At 45.1% G+C, this 15,754-nt stretch overlaps 1 protein-coding gene across 5 annotated transcripts in view; it reads right to left on the bottom strand.

Moving 5' to 3' along the window:
• Window positions 1-281: 281 nt before the first annotated feature.
• FGF1 (fibroblast growth factor 1) overlaps window positions 282-15,754 on the bottom strand; it is a 97,329-nt gene continuing 81,856 nt past the window's right edge. For all 5 annotated transcript variants that reach the window (XM_032336324.1, XM_032336323.1, XM_032336329.1 and 2 more), the window contains 2 exons: window positions 6,321-6,424; window positions 282-1,950 (listed from right to left, as the gene is read on the bottom strand). In XM_032336324.1, coding sequence (XP_032192215.1) covers window positions 1,756-1,950; window positions 6,321-6,424 — 299 coding nt within the window. In that variant the 3' untranslated portion in view covers window positions 282-1,755. The remainder of the gene's footprint in view (window positions 1,951-6,320; window positions 6,425-15,754) is intronic.

Below are 15,754 nucleotides of genomic sequence, written 5' to 3'. Positions count from 1 at the left end.
CAATTCAGTTAGTAAAGAATTATTTTTCCATTAGTCATGTCAGTTTCTTAGTCAGCTAATATTCTCAACAGTTTTTATCCACAGTTATATCTTTGCTTCAGAGTCCCCACTTTCAAAGGAAAATTGGTAATAGCACAATGAAAAACAAAGTACAATCTCTTTTTATAGGTATATATAGTATAAGTAGTAGATAATTGAAGAACTTATACATCATAGCCTATTATTTTATTCTCAGTGGCTGAATGCTAATCAGTTAACTGCCTTTGAGCTCTATATTTTTAAATGTGACTAAAACATACAGTCTCACAGTAAAGGGACTTTACATGGCAACAGTATCATATGTCAGAGATGAATGGTGTTTCTAATTTGCTAGCCACTTGGGTCAAGTTTACTTTAAGCAGGAAGCATATTTATACAAGTAATCGTAACACAAATGGTCTCTTGAGAAAAGCTGTTGGTGAGGGTTTAACATTTTTGAAGTATGCTTTTGGATCTCTTCTAAATGGGTATTTTATAGCCACTGGGCCAAAGCGCCTTAAATCCATGATCCGTCGCACCAGCGTCACTGCTGCTGACGCTGCCTAAATGCTCAGGAATTCTCGGGGTGTGTATGTTTCCAAGGGGGAGGCTAGAGAGGGTTGGGGCTTGAGCCACGTTCCTTTGCTTTAGCACTTTGCTACATAAAGTGGGGGTGGGGGAGAGGGCAGCAGCCCCTGCAGTCCCCAGGGCATGTTAGAAATACATACTACACCCCAGACCCACTGCCCCCAGAATCTACACTCAATCCCAGTCCGCTTGTGATTTTTAAGTCTTGCCTGGGACCCTAGTTCCTCTGTTTTATGGGGACCGGGCACAAGTCATGGTGTCCATCTCTCTTTCCTCCTCACTTCTGGAATCTACCTCTTTCTAGGAAAGCATCCCCTCAGTCCACATTTCCTTTCTTTCTCAGCACTCCCACACTCCAGACCCAAATGAATTTACCAACATTGGATGTTTTGCTTTTATCAAGAGCCCACTTCTTATGCTGCCTGTCTGACATCATTCTGGGGCTCCCTGCTCCCAAATAATCTTGGGAAAGTCAAGGCATCATAAGGACTTCCAAAGCTATGGATGTATTCTGCTTTCTTGTGACTAAGCCTCCCATTCTTTGTTAATTCTGCATTGATAGCCTATCCTCCTAAGCTGTCCACCAGAACCCAATCTCCCTTTGCCATTTTAGTCCCTTCTCTTTGGGGTGGGGGGTTGATTTCTTTGTCCCAGTTTCCACTCATGGAACACTGCCTTCCCCTAACCTAGTCATAAACTTCTCTGTTAATATATGTGGGGTACTGAAAGGACGAAAGGGCATCATACGAGATGTTTGGGGGAATCACCAACAGAATTTACTCAGTAGAGGGAATTGTATGCAGTTACTAATGACCCACATGGCAGGCCCCTGAACACACTTCATTGGCCACACCTTTGCTTTGAGAGGCTCAGCCTACAGCAGGTGCCCGGAGGCAACTGGACATCCACACACCCAGACTGACCAGCCAGTTGGCCCCTAGAAGCAATTTGATCCCTCTGCTCCAAACTGCACTGGGCTAAGAGGCTCTGCAGAAAGTGAACGGGGCATTTAGAAGCGCATTGCTTACAGATTTAGGCTCTGTGGGCCAGGGGTTAGTGCAGCCAATGGTCAAGGGAGCAATCGGGGGTCAGTTGGGTGAGGATCCCCTCAGCCTCCTCTGGAGTGGTCGGCACCCAGAAGAGATTTCTTTAATCAGAGGAGACTGGCAGGGGGAGAAACAGAATTGCTTTCTGGCCATAGTGAGTCCGAGGACCGCGTTTGCAGCTTCCGTTCTTCTTGAGACCTACAAACCAATTCTTCTCGGCGTGCTTCTTGGATGTGTAGGTGTTGTAATGGTTTTCTTCCAGCCTTTCCAGGAACAGACATTCCTCATTTGGTGTCTGCTAAAAAGATAAGACAGGAGAGAGGAGAATTATTAGTGACTGGTTTTCAGTGTGGTTTCTCTGTTTGCTAGCCACTGTGACCTGGGGCCAATCTACGGAGTCTCTTAGTGCTTTGGTTTCTTTTTTAGGAAAAGCGAGATTATAATGGGACCTGTTTCTGAGGGAAATGGTAATGGTAATGACTTAGAACAGAACCCAGCACCTAGTGAGCCTTCAAATTCATTTACTGTTTTTGCAAGTTCCCCTTCCTTCTGCTGTCCTCAGGACCCTGGAGTTCCCTTCTGGGGAGGTCCTGAATGACCAGCCGTAGCACATCAAAAGCAGGGCTGAGCCTTTGGTCTCTAAAGGCTGGCACATAGACATGGCCCTGAAAAATGGCCAAAATTGGTAAAACCAAACTGTGATGTGGTGGGGGTTTTTAAGTTTGGACTTGAAAAATAAATGACAACCTACTAATATTATTTTATATCCTAGCAACTTTCACTAACAATATCAGGATTTTTATGTTAACATTGTTTGGGATATAAACACTTGCACAAAATGTGTCTTAAGCATAAAACATTATTTTGTAACTTAAAGGTTTTAAAAACTGAAGATAGCTTTATTTTTTCCTATGTATAAAAAATATCTACTCATACAAAGAATTGTCCTTTTTTTTAAAAAAAAAAAAAAGAATTGTACTTTTAAAAATCACAACTTTACTTTAAAGAAGAAAGTAAAAAAAAAAAAACAATAATACCCCCAAGCCACCCACCCTGATATAAGGACTGCTAACAGTTGATGGAACATACTTTCACATATCTTTACGTATGTACACACGGAGGGACATAGATAAGGCCATATGGATAGAGACTGATGATGTTAGCAAAATGGCATGCTATCCCTGCTTTTAAAAGGAAGTGGGGGGGCGCCTGGGTGGCTCAGTGGGTTAAGCCTCTGCCTTCAGCTCAGGTCATGATCTCAGGGTCCTGGGATCGAGCCCCACATCGGGCTCTCTGCTCAGCAGGGAGCCTGCTTCCTCCTCTCTGCCTGCCTCTCTTCCTGCTTGTGATCTCTGTCTGTCAAATAAATAAATAAAATCTTTAAAAAAAATAAAAGGAAGTGGGAAAGAAACTGATGAAAACATTCAATCTCACAAGAAAATGCAAGTTAAAAACAATATAACAGGTTGGCTATAATATCTGCAAAGAACAAAAAAATTTGCAATGCTTGGTATTGTGAGAGCATAGGACATAGGCACTTCTGTGCACTGTTGGTGAGATAAATTGGTGTCAATTTTCTCAGGGTAGTCTGGCAATATGTACTACCTTTGACCCAGCAATTTCATTTGTAGGAATTGAGCCCTAGGAGATAGTTGAGCAAGTATAAAACAGTATTTTCAAGGATGGTCTTTGCAGTACCAGGTATAATGGGAACACACTCGAAGCAACCTACATCTTTATGGAAAGGTGATTGGTGAAGAGGCTAGGGGCGCACGCATGCAATGGAATCCAGTGTAGTTGCCAATTTATTAATAAGGAAAGATCACTAGGACATATTAAATAGTTCAGTTACTTGAAAAATAGCTACCAACAATTACTGTTTTACTTGGAATTCATCTGCTAGAAAGTGATAAGAAGAACCCCAGGCATTTGGCTTCCTATTTCATCAGGATTTTCTAATACATTTGTTATACTTGAAGATAAAATACTTAGGCTGTATATCAACTTTGTGCCAGTTCCTAGTCACGTGATCTCAGTATCATCTCTTCACTCACAGTGGTGGGTGATGCCCTTACTGGTGGTTTCCAGTCTTGTTTTTCATCATTCTTTATTCATGGGCATGTTTGTGTATGTAGCTGTAAGCCTCACTGAGGGAAGAGGTGGAAACTTGTCAGCCTTGCATCTACCCATCCGACGCAGAGTCTTGTGAAGGATAGGTGCTCTCCAGCTAGGTGGTGACTTTCCTTTGCTTCTTGAGAGTGTGGAAAGGAGTCCATAAAGTTCCCTTTGGTTTGTAAGGAACTCTGGAACAGGAAGTCTCCTGCTCCTTATTCATTTGTAGTCTAGTGGAGTGACATCTGGGTGAGACACTTTGGATCCTTTTAGAACAAGATGGGAAATAAGGGTAATATCTGATAGGGTGACTCTTGCTATCTCTGCAGGAACTTATCCAGACATTAGTGTTCGATGCATATTGTCAGGTGTGGGAGGGGGTGGGCAGTGGTGGATCTGCGTGGGTTGCTCACTCCCGTGTAGGGAGAGTCCCCCATTACACCCCTTAGTGGGCGTCAGGCCTGTGTTCTGTGACGAAGCTGAGGACAGCCACGTCCCTCACCTGACGTCTGTGTTACACTAGAGCAGTTGACACACACATAGCAGCTGAGTCACAGGCTGAGTCAGCAGGCCACATCAGGGAACTTCTTCTGTCCCTCCACCAGGATTTGTCAGTAGTTGTTATGCATTTGGTGCAATGCCAAGGGCCTGGAGATCAACAGTTGATTCATAACTGTTTTTAAGATGATTTTTTAAATATTTAGCTCTCTTTTTTCCCCACTATATGGGTGGCATAGGCCTACTGTAGAAAATCTGGATAAGACAGGCATTCACTTATTATAACATTGGATGGTTATCACCCCTAGAGATAACTATATTAATATTTTGATATATAGTCTTTCAAACTTATTTTCTAAAATAACATATCCTTTCCCCAGACATAAAAATTTGTACCAGGGTGGATTAACACCTAAAACTGGTTGGATATGTGAGGCAGAGCTCGGAGATATTTTAGAACTTATCATTATTGATGGAGAAATATATAAATTATCAGATATAATATATTAAGATTACCCTCTGAATATTTCAGGGGAAGTATAGGGGTGGCCAGGACTATAGTGGGAGCCTAGAGGAAATTGGATTTGGGGATGCTCCCTCAGTATTTTTATACAAGTAAAAGATGGTTATATTAAATGACAAAACAGATTTAAAAGAGGAAAAGCCATAAACTATAAGTATAACCCGGAAAATAATGAGGATAAGGGATTTATAAACTTATTATTCGTCTTCTAGCTCTCACTGATGGGGCACCTTACACGTGTCGGCAACATCGGTGGGTGGGTTCTGTGCACTATATCTCAGACCCCTCTTAATTCCTCTATGTGACAGTCACCACCCATTACTAGCCTCATTTTAGACAAGGCTCAGAGGAGGCAAGTAACTTGCCAAAGTTGCAGAAAATTTTCAGTTTTGAGTCTGAGATTCAGTGATTGATCAGTTGATTGATTTTATCACCAAGAAGAAAAACCACCTTAAAAAAAAATCTGCTTTCTATGTAGCAGTTACTGCCTAGCTCCATACCCTTTTAAATGGCCCCATTTGATCCATATTTCGGTGAACAGCCTACAGGAGGCTGCTCATTGCTCTGACAGTGTCGTCTCCTGACCCCTAGCAGGTAGCATGAGAAACCAAACTGTGTTCACATTCCGAACCCTGCCTGAAGTTACAGCTTCAAGAGGCAGTCTTCTGTACCCACTGCCCCTTGGCAGTTTGATGTAAGTTAAAGAGAGGTTCAGACCAAAACCCCCTACTAGCTGCCTTTTTGTAGACATCTTCTTCATAAAAGGGAAGAAAGGGGTTTGGCCAAGCCTCAATGATCAATTGTTAAGATATAGAGAAAGGATCATTGAAATGCGGAAATAGTTTCAAACCTTGGGCCCACTGGCTTTAGTTCTCTTTCCATTTAAATCTTCTACCAGAGATACCAACAGGGGCAAAATTACACTGTTTCTTTTCTTTTCTCCCTAAGACCAATACATATACTGAGTCAAACCCGTGAAAAGCATTACCAAGGAGAGAGGGTCGGAGCAGAAGATGTGGAAGATTTTTAGCTCCTGAATAAACTCTGAGACCTTGCTTCTCAAGGACAGGCATGTGGCCCATTCATCATCACATCCCTTCAGGCCTTAGACATGGGAGCCACTTGCTAAATATTTGTTGGATGACGAGTCGCACGCTGGAGTCTAGGCTCTACAGTTTTTGTGAGAAGCGTAGAGAACACACAGCCTATGGTGTTGCTCCAGAAACATTGTGGGAATGAATGAATACAGTGGGAATAGGTATTCTGAAATGACTGACTGAGGAGTTACTGAAATTTCAATCAATGTCTCCTCTGTGTCCAGGCGATAGTATGTTTGAGTATTTTGAGAGAGCACCACAAGAAACTCTTTCATGCCTGCACCTAAAATAAGGCAGGGTAGAGGGTGGGAATCCTGCTGGAAAAAACAACAAGCAGAGACTAATTGTTGCTTTCTAGTTTGCATCACTCAACGTAACACGATTTCTGGAAACCTCAAACCTTGGCCGTGTCCGGAAGCATGTCAGCCTCATACTTACTGAGCCGTACAAAAGCCCATCGGTGTCCATGGCCAAGTACTGGCCAGTCTCGGTACTCTTTATGTACACCTCCCCCACGCTTTCCGCACTGAGCTGCAGCTGAACTGAAACAAAAATAACATGAGCAAAAGTAAATAAACACTAAACCTTTGCCGATAGGGCCTGGCGGCCAGGACAGTTAGCCATGGAAAATTCTGCTCATTCATTTCTCAGTGCCCTCAAGGATGAGCCTCAGAGTAATCAAAACATAGAAATACAGTTCCTTTTTCTTTGCCCTCCAAAGAAAGCTGCCCTTTGGGAATGATCTTGAGAGAAGGAGAAATGATGATGGGCGTGCCTGCCATCCCCCTGTTGGTTACAGAATGACCCCTCACGCCCTTCCTCTGTCTCTATCCCCTCCTGGCAGGGAATCACCATGGGAGGAAGCGACGTTCGCTTCCCTGGGTGCTGCAGAGTGGGCAGCTGGCCAGCCTGACTGTGTTCCACTTTAATTAGCAACCTGCTTTGGGAGGGCTTTTTAGGGCCCCAACCTGTTCGGCATGGGAGCTTCTTGTGGACAGATTGTTATTTTTAAAAATCCCATAGCGTTTTTTTCCCAGACAGAGAGGTCCCAGGAAGTTGGACGGGTTAGTGCATCTGAAACTCAGGGAACACTCCCACTGTGAAGTTCAGTCAATGGCCAGCCTCTGTGGCAGCCCAGCTGGGACAGAGGCTGATGGGAAACCTGGCTTCTCATCGGGAAGACAAAGTGGGTGTCTGGAAATGCAGCGATGGGAGTGGTGGTTCTCGTCCTGAGGTGATGTTTGCCAGGTGACATCTGACCATGTCTGGGGACATTTTGGGCTGTGTTGGCTACAGTACAAATGGTACATCAAGGCCAGGGATGCTGTGACACGTTCTGCAATGCTTAGGGCGGCCCCCACAACAAGGAATTATTGGGAAACTATGAGGCCACGGCCAAGGACCTGAGTTCCTCTGAGTTAGCCTCCCCATTTACACTAGTTAATACCCTACGGAGCCTTGCCCACTGCTGGACCACTACCTGGAGTATGGCAGCCATTCAATAATTCTTCATTTGTTCATTCTCTCCCAATGGCACTCTCAAGGGGGAAGATCCTTTGATGCTCACATTTGAGAAGCAAAATTAATTCTGGGCTCTCTAGATGATGTCTTTGGTGACTAGACTGTCACAACCATCGTGATGACTAGGGGTAAAAAATCTAGCTGAGGACCAGTGAGCAACCTGTTCTCCGGGAGGACAAGCTGGCCTCCCTAAGGGTCGGCTTAGTCAGAGGCTGGGAGGCAGGGTGGGCTGGAAGGAACACGGGGCTCTGGCTGGCAGCTGGAGACCCCTCATTGCTTTTCCTTGTTTTCCTGCTTTAGTTAATTTCTTTGAATAGGAAATACATTCACCTGTTTCAAACTTAGAAACCATGTAAGAGGAGACAGAGTGTCCCTTCTGTTGTCTCTGTCCCCCAGCCTCCCAGGTGCAACTGTTGGGGATACAGTGATAAACAGGACAGATAAGACCCTTGTCCTTCCTCCCAGAACACATTCTCTGGTGCTGGGGAGAGGCAGAGATAAATGAGTAAACCCCTCCTAGATCTATTTTATGTGTACCCTTCTAGAGAGCTTTTATGCACATCTGGGAAATACATGTTATCCTTCCTGCTTTTTTAAATTTTTTAACACCAGTGGTATGATACACACACAACTGTGTACCTTGTTGTTTTGTTTGTTTGCTTAACAACCAACTAGAGATCTTTCCAGTTAAGCACTGAAAGAGTTAACCTAGTTCTATCAGCCAGCTGCTTTGTGTTCTACTACGTGGCTATGTGGCTGTACCATAATCATTTAACCGCTTCCTTATTAATATGTTTGTATTTTCCCATTTCCTTCTGTTTTCCTTATCTTCTGATTCATCCCAAGAGTGATACATAGTTACTCACCCTTACTGAAGATGTGGTTCTCTTGTCCTTGGATGTGTTTGCTACAGAGACTTGGGTCTCCCTTAGCTTCCTGTGGTCAGTGGAGTTTATCTAATTCACAGGAAGGAAACTGGAAGCCATTGATTTCCTTTCCCACGGGTCCTCCTGACTTGGGTTAGTCCAAGAGGGTAGTCATGAGAGAACGGGCCAGAAGGCCTCCATCATGATCTGGGCCTCCCCTATAGCCTCACACCACACCACTAGCTCGCTCACTCAGCCCGCCCCACCCATTTAACTCCCCCGACACGTCAGGCTCTCTCCCACCTCAGGATTCTTGCCCACGCTTGATGCTTTGTCTGGCACCTTCTTCCCCCTGATGCTGACACTGTTGGTTCTTCTTCTCCTCCAGGCCCCAGCCTAAATGCCCCCTCCTCAGAGAGGCCTTTCCCACCAAGGCCCCCACAACTGTCCCTGCCAGTGCCACCTGAGTTCCCCCATCGTCCTCTTTGTCAGCCTTTTGTTTCCTCTGTGGCACTTTATGCGGCAAACACCTATTTTTGTCATTTAGGGGTTTACTCCTTTGTTTCTGCCTCCCCAGGAGAATGTGTACCTGGGGAAAGATCAGGGATCTTCTCTGTCTGGTTGCCCGTAGGTCTGCAGCCCCTCATGCTGGGCCTTGCCCACTGGCTCAGCCAAGATAGATATGTCTAATGGACAATGTTAGGCCAATATTTGCAGAGATGAACCTGCTGTCCATCATCAGTAAGCTGTGCACTTTGAATTGTGTCTCCAGTGATGCTTTGTGGAATGAAGTAAGAGGGACCGAGCTGAGCATTCCAGGGTCTCCCACCAGCCTGCTGGGTGACCTTGGCGAGGCTTCTTAACCTAGAGGCCACAGTCTTTTTATCAGTAACATGGCAAGCCTTTGTGTCTAGACTCTAAAGTTTTCCCCAGCTCTAAGAGTCTATGAAGCAGTAAATACCTTTCATAGCAATGCTGCATGCAACAGAATATTGTTCGGCCCTAAAAATGAACAGAGCACTATTATGTGCTACAGCGTGGATGAGCCTTGAAAACATGTTCAGTGCAAAAGCCGGTCCCAAAGGATCATGTATTGTATAGTTCTATTTAAGTGAAATGTCCAGAGTCGATGGACGCAAAGAGACGGGACATAGATGAGTGGTAGCCAGGGCTGAGGAGGAAGGTGGGGAGAGCAAAGGGGGAATTCTGGTTGAGAGGTCCAGGATTTCTTTTGGAGGGGATGAAAATGTTCTAAAATTGATTGTGGAGATAGTCACAACTCTGTGAATATATATATGTAAAAAACCCATCAAGTTGTACACCATAAGTGGGTTAATTCTATGGTATATGAATAATATGTTGATAAAATTGGGGTTTTCTAGTGCTTTGTGCTTCCATTGGCTCTTACGGTCTTCAGAGAAGTTTTGCATATATTTCTCTGCCATTTTCTCGGCATCATCCTGATGTCTAAGAGAGACCGAGGGAAGGCACTGACTGTGTAGGGATCACCTAAGCGTGCCAGGCGTCGTGCTAGTTTCTGTTTTGGTATAAACAGTATAAAATTAGAGTATGGGTTCCAGAATCAAACCACACGAATTCAAATTCTGTTGGCTGTGTATTAGCTGTGTGATCACTGGGCAAGTTATTTAGCTCTTGTTGCCTTATGCATGATGATAGCACCTGCTTCGTGGAATTGTTTTGAGGATTCAACGATGTAATGCATAGAGAGGGCCCAGGACCATCACTGTCATTTCCACCGAGCCACCGTGACTCCATTGCTTTTCCCAGTGTTGTCTGGAGGAAGGTAGCAGTGACTTTGTCCTATAGGTGAGAAGACTGAAGCTCGCTGATGACATGTTTTACCCAACATTTAACATTGTGACGAGGGCCCAGCTCTGAGTATTGCAAGTATCCTGTGTTTTCTTCTCTATAAGATAACACCTTGGGCTCCAGTGATGGGAAAGATGACTCCAAATCCAGCCAAATTCTCTTTTCTTGCACCCTCTTGTGTTCAAGGTCAGACAAGATGTACAAGATGGCAAATGGTCATCTAGTATCCCACGTGCAGCTCTTGGTTAGCTGCTGGGACTTTTTCCACCTGCCCACACATTATATAGATATTTATTCAAACACATTGTAGGTGCTACAGAAATCCCAAAGGACAGGTCCTTTTGTGTAATCAAGGAAGATTTAAAAAAAAAATAAACTTTATATTTCCAAGCAGTTTTAGGTTCACAGAAAAAATAAAGGGAAGGCAGTGATTTCCCCTATGTCCCCTGCTGTCACACGCGTGCAGCCCCTATTATCAGCACCCCCATCACAGTGGTCCATGTGTTACAAGTGATGGACCTACACTGACACATCATTATCAGCAAGGAGTGTTTTTAAAAAGATTTTCATTTCCTAGCTCATTTCTGTTCTCTGCCTTGCTTAGTCTCCGTTCGTCTTTCTGGGGTAGGGGGCAGGTAGAGTCAACTTCGTTGTCTGTGGACTCCCATGTTGGCCACGCAAAGGCCTCACGGAGGTAACCATGAGCCAGAGCTGCTTGGCACAGGACTCGGTCCTCAGCCATGAGCCCCAATGCCAGGCTTGTTGCACTGGTGAGAGTTTGTCTCAAGAGTTTCCTCTGTAAATATTATTTCTCCAGGATGTCCAAGTTTCATAGCTCATTTTCACTGGATTTCTTTCTGGCTAAGTTTCCTAAACATATATCCTTTGCGAGCGGGCCTGGCAGGAAGGAGTAACACCCAGCCGGGGCTGCTCGTGGAACCGACGAGGTGTCCGGCTCCCTCCAGTGACTTCATCCACTCTTCTCAACCTCCAGCCTCTGGCAGCTGTTGCCCAGGAGGAGCGGAAAGGAGTGCGTGTGAGAAAGGGGTTCCAAAAGGGGAGGGGAAACCACACAGCCTGGCCCAGCGCCAGCTCTTCCCTCTCAGAACAGCACCAGGGTTTGGAAGCCACTCAGTCCACACACATTCCCTGCCCATCCATCCCTGGCATGCTGAGAACCGCGCCCCGTGCCACACAGGGACCCCACGCTGGGAGCCGAGGGGGCTCAGACCTGTGATGGTAAATATGCCCACTTGAGAAACCCTGCTCATTTTTCAGCTAGAAGCAAACACAAGTGCAACACCTACAGCAAAAACTCTCTTTCTCTCTCGTATGTATTAAATAGTCTTATGATACATACACATATGTATTAGGTAGAATGAATATATATATAGAGAGAGAGATTATATATATAATCTATATATATGATATAGATTATATATATATTATATATAATCTTTCAAAGAAAGCAGAAAATAATGCAGAGTGAAAAAAGCAAATTGCAAAAGAATATAGTAAATCCTTGATGAAATCCTTTATAAAACACAAAACAGTGTGCATAGCTCATGAATATATAGGGAGTAAAATGAGAAAATGTGCCTTAGATTCAGAACAAATTCCTACAGTTGCTGCCCTGGGAAGGATGAGGAGAAGGGCTGAGTCTGCAGAGGGCAGTGGGAGGAGCCTCTCTTTTGTCCTAGCTCTTCATTTTGTTAAAGACACAACTCTGAGGCAAACCCAGTCACCAGGTGACCCTGGTTCAGTGTGGGTGATGGGGCACTGGTGACCGTGGACTTCTCCTTTTTGGGGCCATCTTGGTTGTATAAAGCTCAGCTCTTAGTCAATGGGCAAACACTCAGAGCTGGCCAAGGCTCCTGTTACTTGCTCTTGACCACTTGGGCTTGACCCAGGCCCCATGCAAACCCAAGCACAGGTGTCCATGAAGGTGAGTCTTCTTAGGGGGTGATGGAGCCAGGAAAGTTAATGAAGCAGGACAGGGATGAGAGGGCACTAGGGCTCCCCCGTCTCTGCTCAGTTTCCTTTTCTATCGCCTTCCACCAGGTTAACCAACACCTGCACGAACAGGAAGAAGCAGCTTTTCTTTATCCCGAGCAGGAATTTAGGACTTCCTGTCTGAGGTAGGAGGGTCCTTGGCTCTAATGTCCCTGGCATTCCCAGGATGAAAGGGCAAGCAAGTAGTTTTTCAAAAATGAGACAAGTCAATTAGTCCATAGAGTACTTATTGTTCCACTTTCGACTTATCAGGAGAAATGGAAGCATTTTTTAATTAAACAACTTTTTTAAAAAATTTGTTGCCTTATTTTACTTATTTATTTTTTATTTCTTTGTTGTGGTTCCCCAGTTTGCCCAGCTCTGCCCCTGCCTGGGACTCCTGCCTTCTCCGCCCCCAGTCAGGCCTCTTCTCTGCCTCTCACCAGCAAATTTTTTAAAGGTACTCTAGCTAGACATCAGTTTCCTAGAGAAATTCAAATTTACAAAGCAGTATAACATTTTTTATACACAGGCTATGTTTGCTTGGTGGGTATGTGACCATGATGTGCCCAGTAGAAACTGGAAAGCACAGAAGGCTGTGCTGGTCTGGGAATGTGTTCTTTATCAAAAGAAAAGATCAAGGTAATCTCCACCTTTGTGGATCGTGCTCCTCCCTGCCCCTTGCTTACACTTTGAATCCCTTCACGGGGCTTTTTGCTTGAAGGAGTGTACATAAAGGTGAACCGGAGCTTTTGGGTAGACATGCCAGCCCCAAACTAGGCAGTCTAACCTGTTTTTCTGCCAGAGCTCTGCCTGTATCTCTGGTGTTCTCTTCTCCACGGTGCTTTCCATTAGCTCTTAGCAGTACTTTTATTCACAGGAAGATACATGATTCTTATTCCCAAGGATAGAAAGAAGGAAAAAGATGCCAAGAGCCTGCAGCTGCCAAGAGAAAGTGAGCTTTGGGGTCCTGCACATGGTTCCCCACCCCAAGCCATGCTCACATCTTCCTCTTCTGCCCCTAGAAGTTTTTAAAGATAAGATATCAGCTGGTGTGTTCTGAGCACAAATGAGTGCAGAGGTAGGTTCTGCTCTGGTATCATGCCCGTGGCCTTTAAGCCTACTTTCCACCTCTGCTCTCCAAAGAGAGGCCAAAAGAGATTACGTGCCTAGTTTATTCTGGGTCGGAGACTTCCCGTCCTTTGCCGTGTTTACCCAAAGTGAGGTCAGCCTCATTCAGAACTTGGTGAGGTTGTTTTATGTCAGTGGCATTTATAATTAAAGTGTAGCCACAAGCCGAGCTCCGTAAAACATTAGAGGAAGATGGAGAAGTTTAAAAAAAAAAAAAGTGAATTTGTGGAAAGAAAATTCCAGTGGTTTGGAATACATATGTGTATGAAAAAGACTTTTCTTAGAATTTGTAAAGGTGTCTGCTTCTGCTTTAGGGTCTGAAAAAAAGTACCCTGGAAAATTTCGATATAGTCCACGGACTATGTGATATTTAAAAAAAAAAAATAGTCTTTCTAGAGATTTTCTAGATTTTTCTGCATAACAGATAAGGGGTGAGTGGGATGAAGGGCAGGGAGACCTCTGGCATCCTATCTCACCAAGGTGGGAACAGCCCGCAGCGGGTGGGGGAGCATTTCTGCCTGAAGACCGGCCCTGCTCACTGGCTTCTGCCAACAGGGCCCAGTTGTGCCCACCCTGGTGATCTGAAAAGCTGTCTTGACTTGCAGCACAAGCCGGTGGGGAGCCAAGTGTCCTTACCACGAGGTGCAGAGTCACAGTGGACGAGAAACTGCAGACTGCATGGCCCCAAAACAAGGAGGTGGGAGGGATTTCACTTAAGAGGAGTCTGCCCTTTATAAAGGACTGCAAAGTACCATTTCTCTGACCAGTGAACTCCCTTAGTGCCTTTAGGATGTGGTTTGATTTATAAATATTTGATTGGCACACACTTCGCTCAGGAACCTTTCCATTTGTGCGGTGAGCAGTGCCAGTAATCCTGCTCCCCACACAGCCTCTTGTGTGCTTGGGGAGGCAAGGGGGTGTGGGTCACAGCAGAGGCTGCAGATCTGGGATGCTCGCAAACTTGTTCTCCAGTTACCATTCATGTGTTCGTCCCATTGAGGAACAAATCGTGTCCCCTTTGGCCCGAGAGGAAGGTGCAGCAGGAAGGGCAGAATCGAACATGGAGCCCCTTCTTGCTCTGCCCACAAGAGTTCACTCTCTCTGCCAGAGAAGTTAGACAGGACAGGGCTTGCTGGGCCTGGGCCCATTTTTCCTACATTCCAGGCCATGAGGGCTCCAAACCTAGATGGTCCTGGCGACACCGAGTTGAAGAGTAAGACTGAGTTCCATGAGCAAGGCTAACATTCATTTAACTTAACAGCCTACAGAGATCAGATGGTTACAGAAGAAGGTCAAGTTAGCCTAGAAGTGATGATGATGGTGAAGCACCTGCTATATGACGCTTTTAAGGTTCCTCCTTTACTGTGACATGGGAACTGTTTTTAAAATGAAGAAACAGAGGCCTGTGGGGAAGTAACTTCCACAGGGGGACAAGGAACTAATGAACAGGGACCTGCACCTACACCTCTCTGATCCGCATGACAGGCTGTGTGAATTTTTTTTTTTTTTAGATTTATTTATTTATTTTAGAGATCAAGAGAGAGAGAGCACAAGTGGCAGGGGCAGAGGAAAAGAGAGAGAGAATCTCAAGCAGACCCCGTACTGAGTGTGGAGCCTGACATGGGGCTCGATCTCACAACCCTGAGATCACAACCTGAGCTGAAACCAGGAGTCTGAATTGAAACAGAGTCAGACGCTTAACTGACTCCACCCAGGCGCCCCTCCAGTATGCTTATTTAATCAGTTCTTGTGGGGAGACCACCATCATGGTATTGATGTCAGGGGTAGTAGTGGTATATGAAAAGAGTCAGAAGAGGAAACTTCCTTGGAAGCAGCAGCTATGGACCGCTTTCAACTTTCCCACTTACTGACTGATCACAGGCCCTATTAGCTCAGTGTCTGCAGAGTGATGATTATTCATAACTTTGTGAGATTATGGTTAAGTGGAAATGCAGGAATCTAACACAATGCCTGGCATTTATCAGGTGCTCAATAGGTATTTACTGAATCTCTTGTTGAACTTGAATTCATCTGCCACCAATGCAATTCATTTACTCATCAAATTCGTATTTATTGGGTACTGTGCCAAGTGCCAGTCAATGGACTAGACACAGAATTGGATTGTTGAGCTCTAACAGACAAAGTCCCCATCCTCAGGGAGCCTAGTGGGGGCAAAAAGCATTAAATACTCACACAAGTGAGTGTGATTATAACTACAGGGAAATATGCATGGTACAAGAGGCACTCCTCAAATGTTCTGTGTCTGAAATGGAACTGGTCATCTTTCCCTGGGCCTGTTCCTCTTCCAGGATCCTCCCTCTCAAGGTGAGGCCACCATCTGCCCATGTCCCAAAGGAAAGCCATAGGCGTCTCCATGAATCTTCTTGCAACTTAACATCCATTGCCCTGTCTCGTGGTCTGCAGCTCTTGACTCTGATGTTGCCTGGCTTTCCTAGAATGGCGTTGTAACACATTGTCAAAGCCTGTATGGCTCATTGCCTACAGCCGTGATTTGAGGAGCTTTGGGAACGT

The sequence above is a fragment of the Mustela erminea genome, chromosome 3 (assembly GCF_009829155.1).
Source record: "Mustela erminea isolate mMusErm1 chromosome 3, mMusErm1.Pri, whole genome shotgun sequence".
Classification (NCBI taxonomy): Eukaryota; Metazoa; Chordata; class Mammalia; order Carnivora; family Mustelidae; genus Mustela; species Mustela erminea.
The sequence above is the reverse complement of the archived record's forward strand: the minus strand, read 5'-3'. Positions and strand labels throughout refer to the sequence as shown.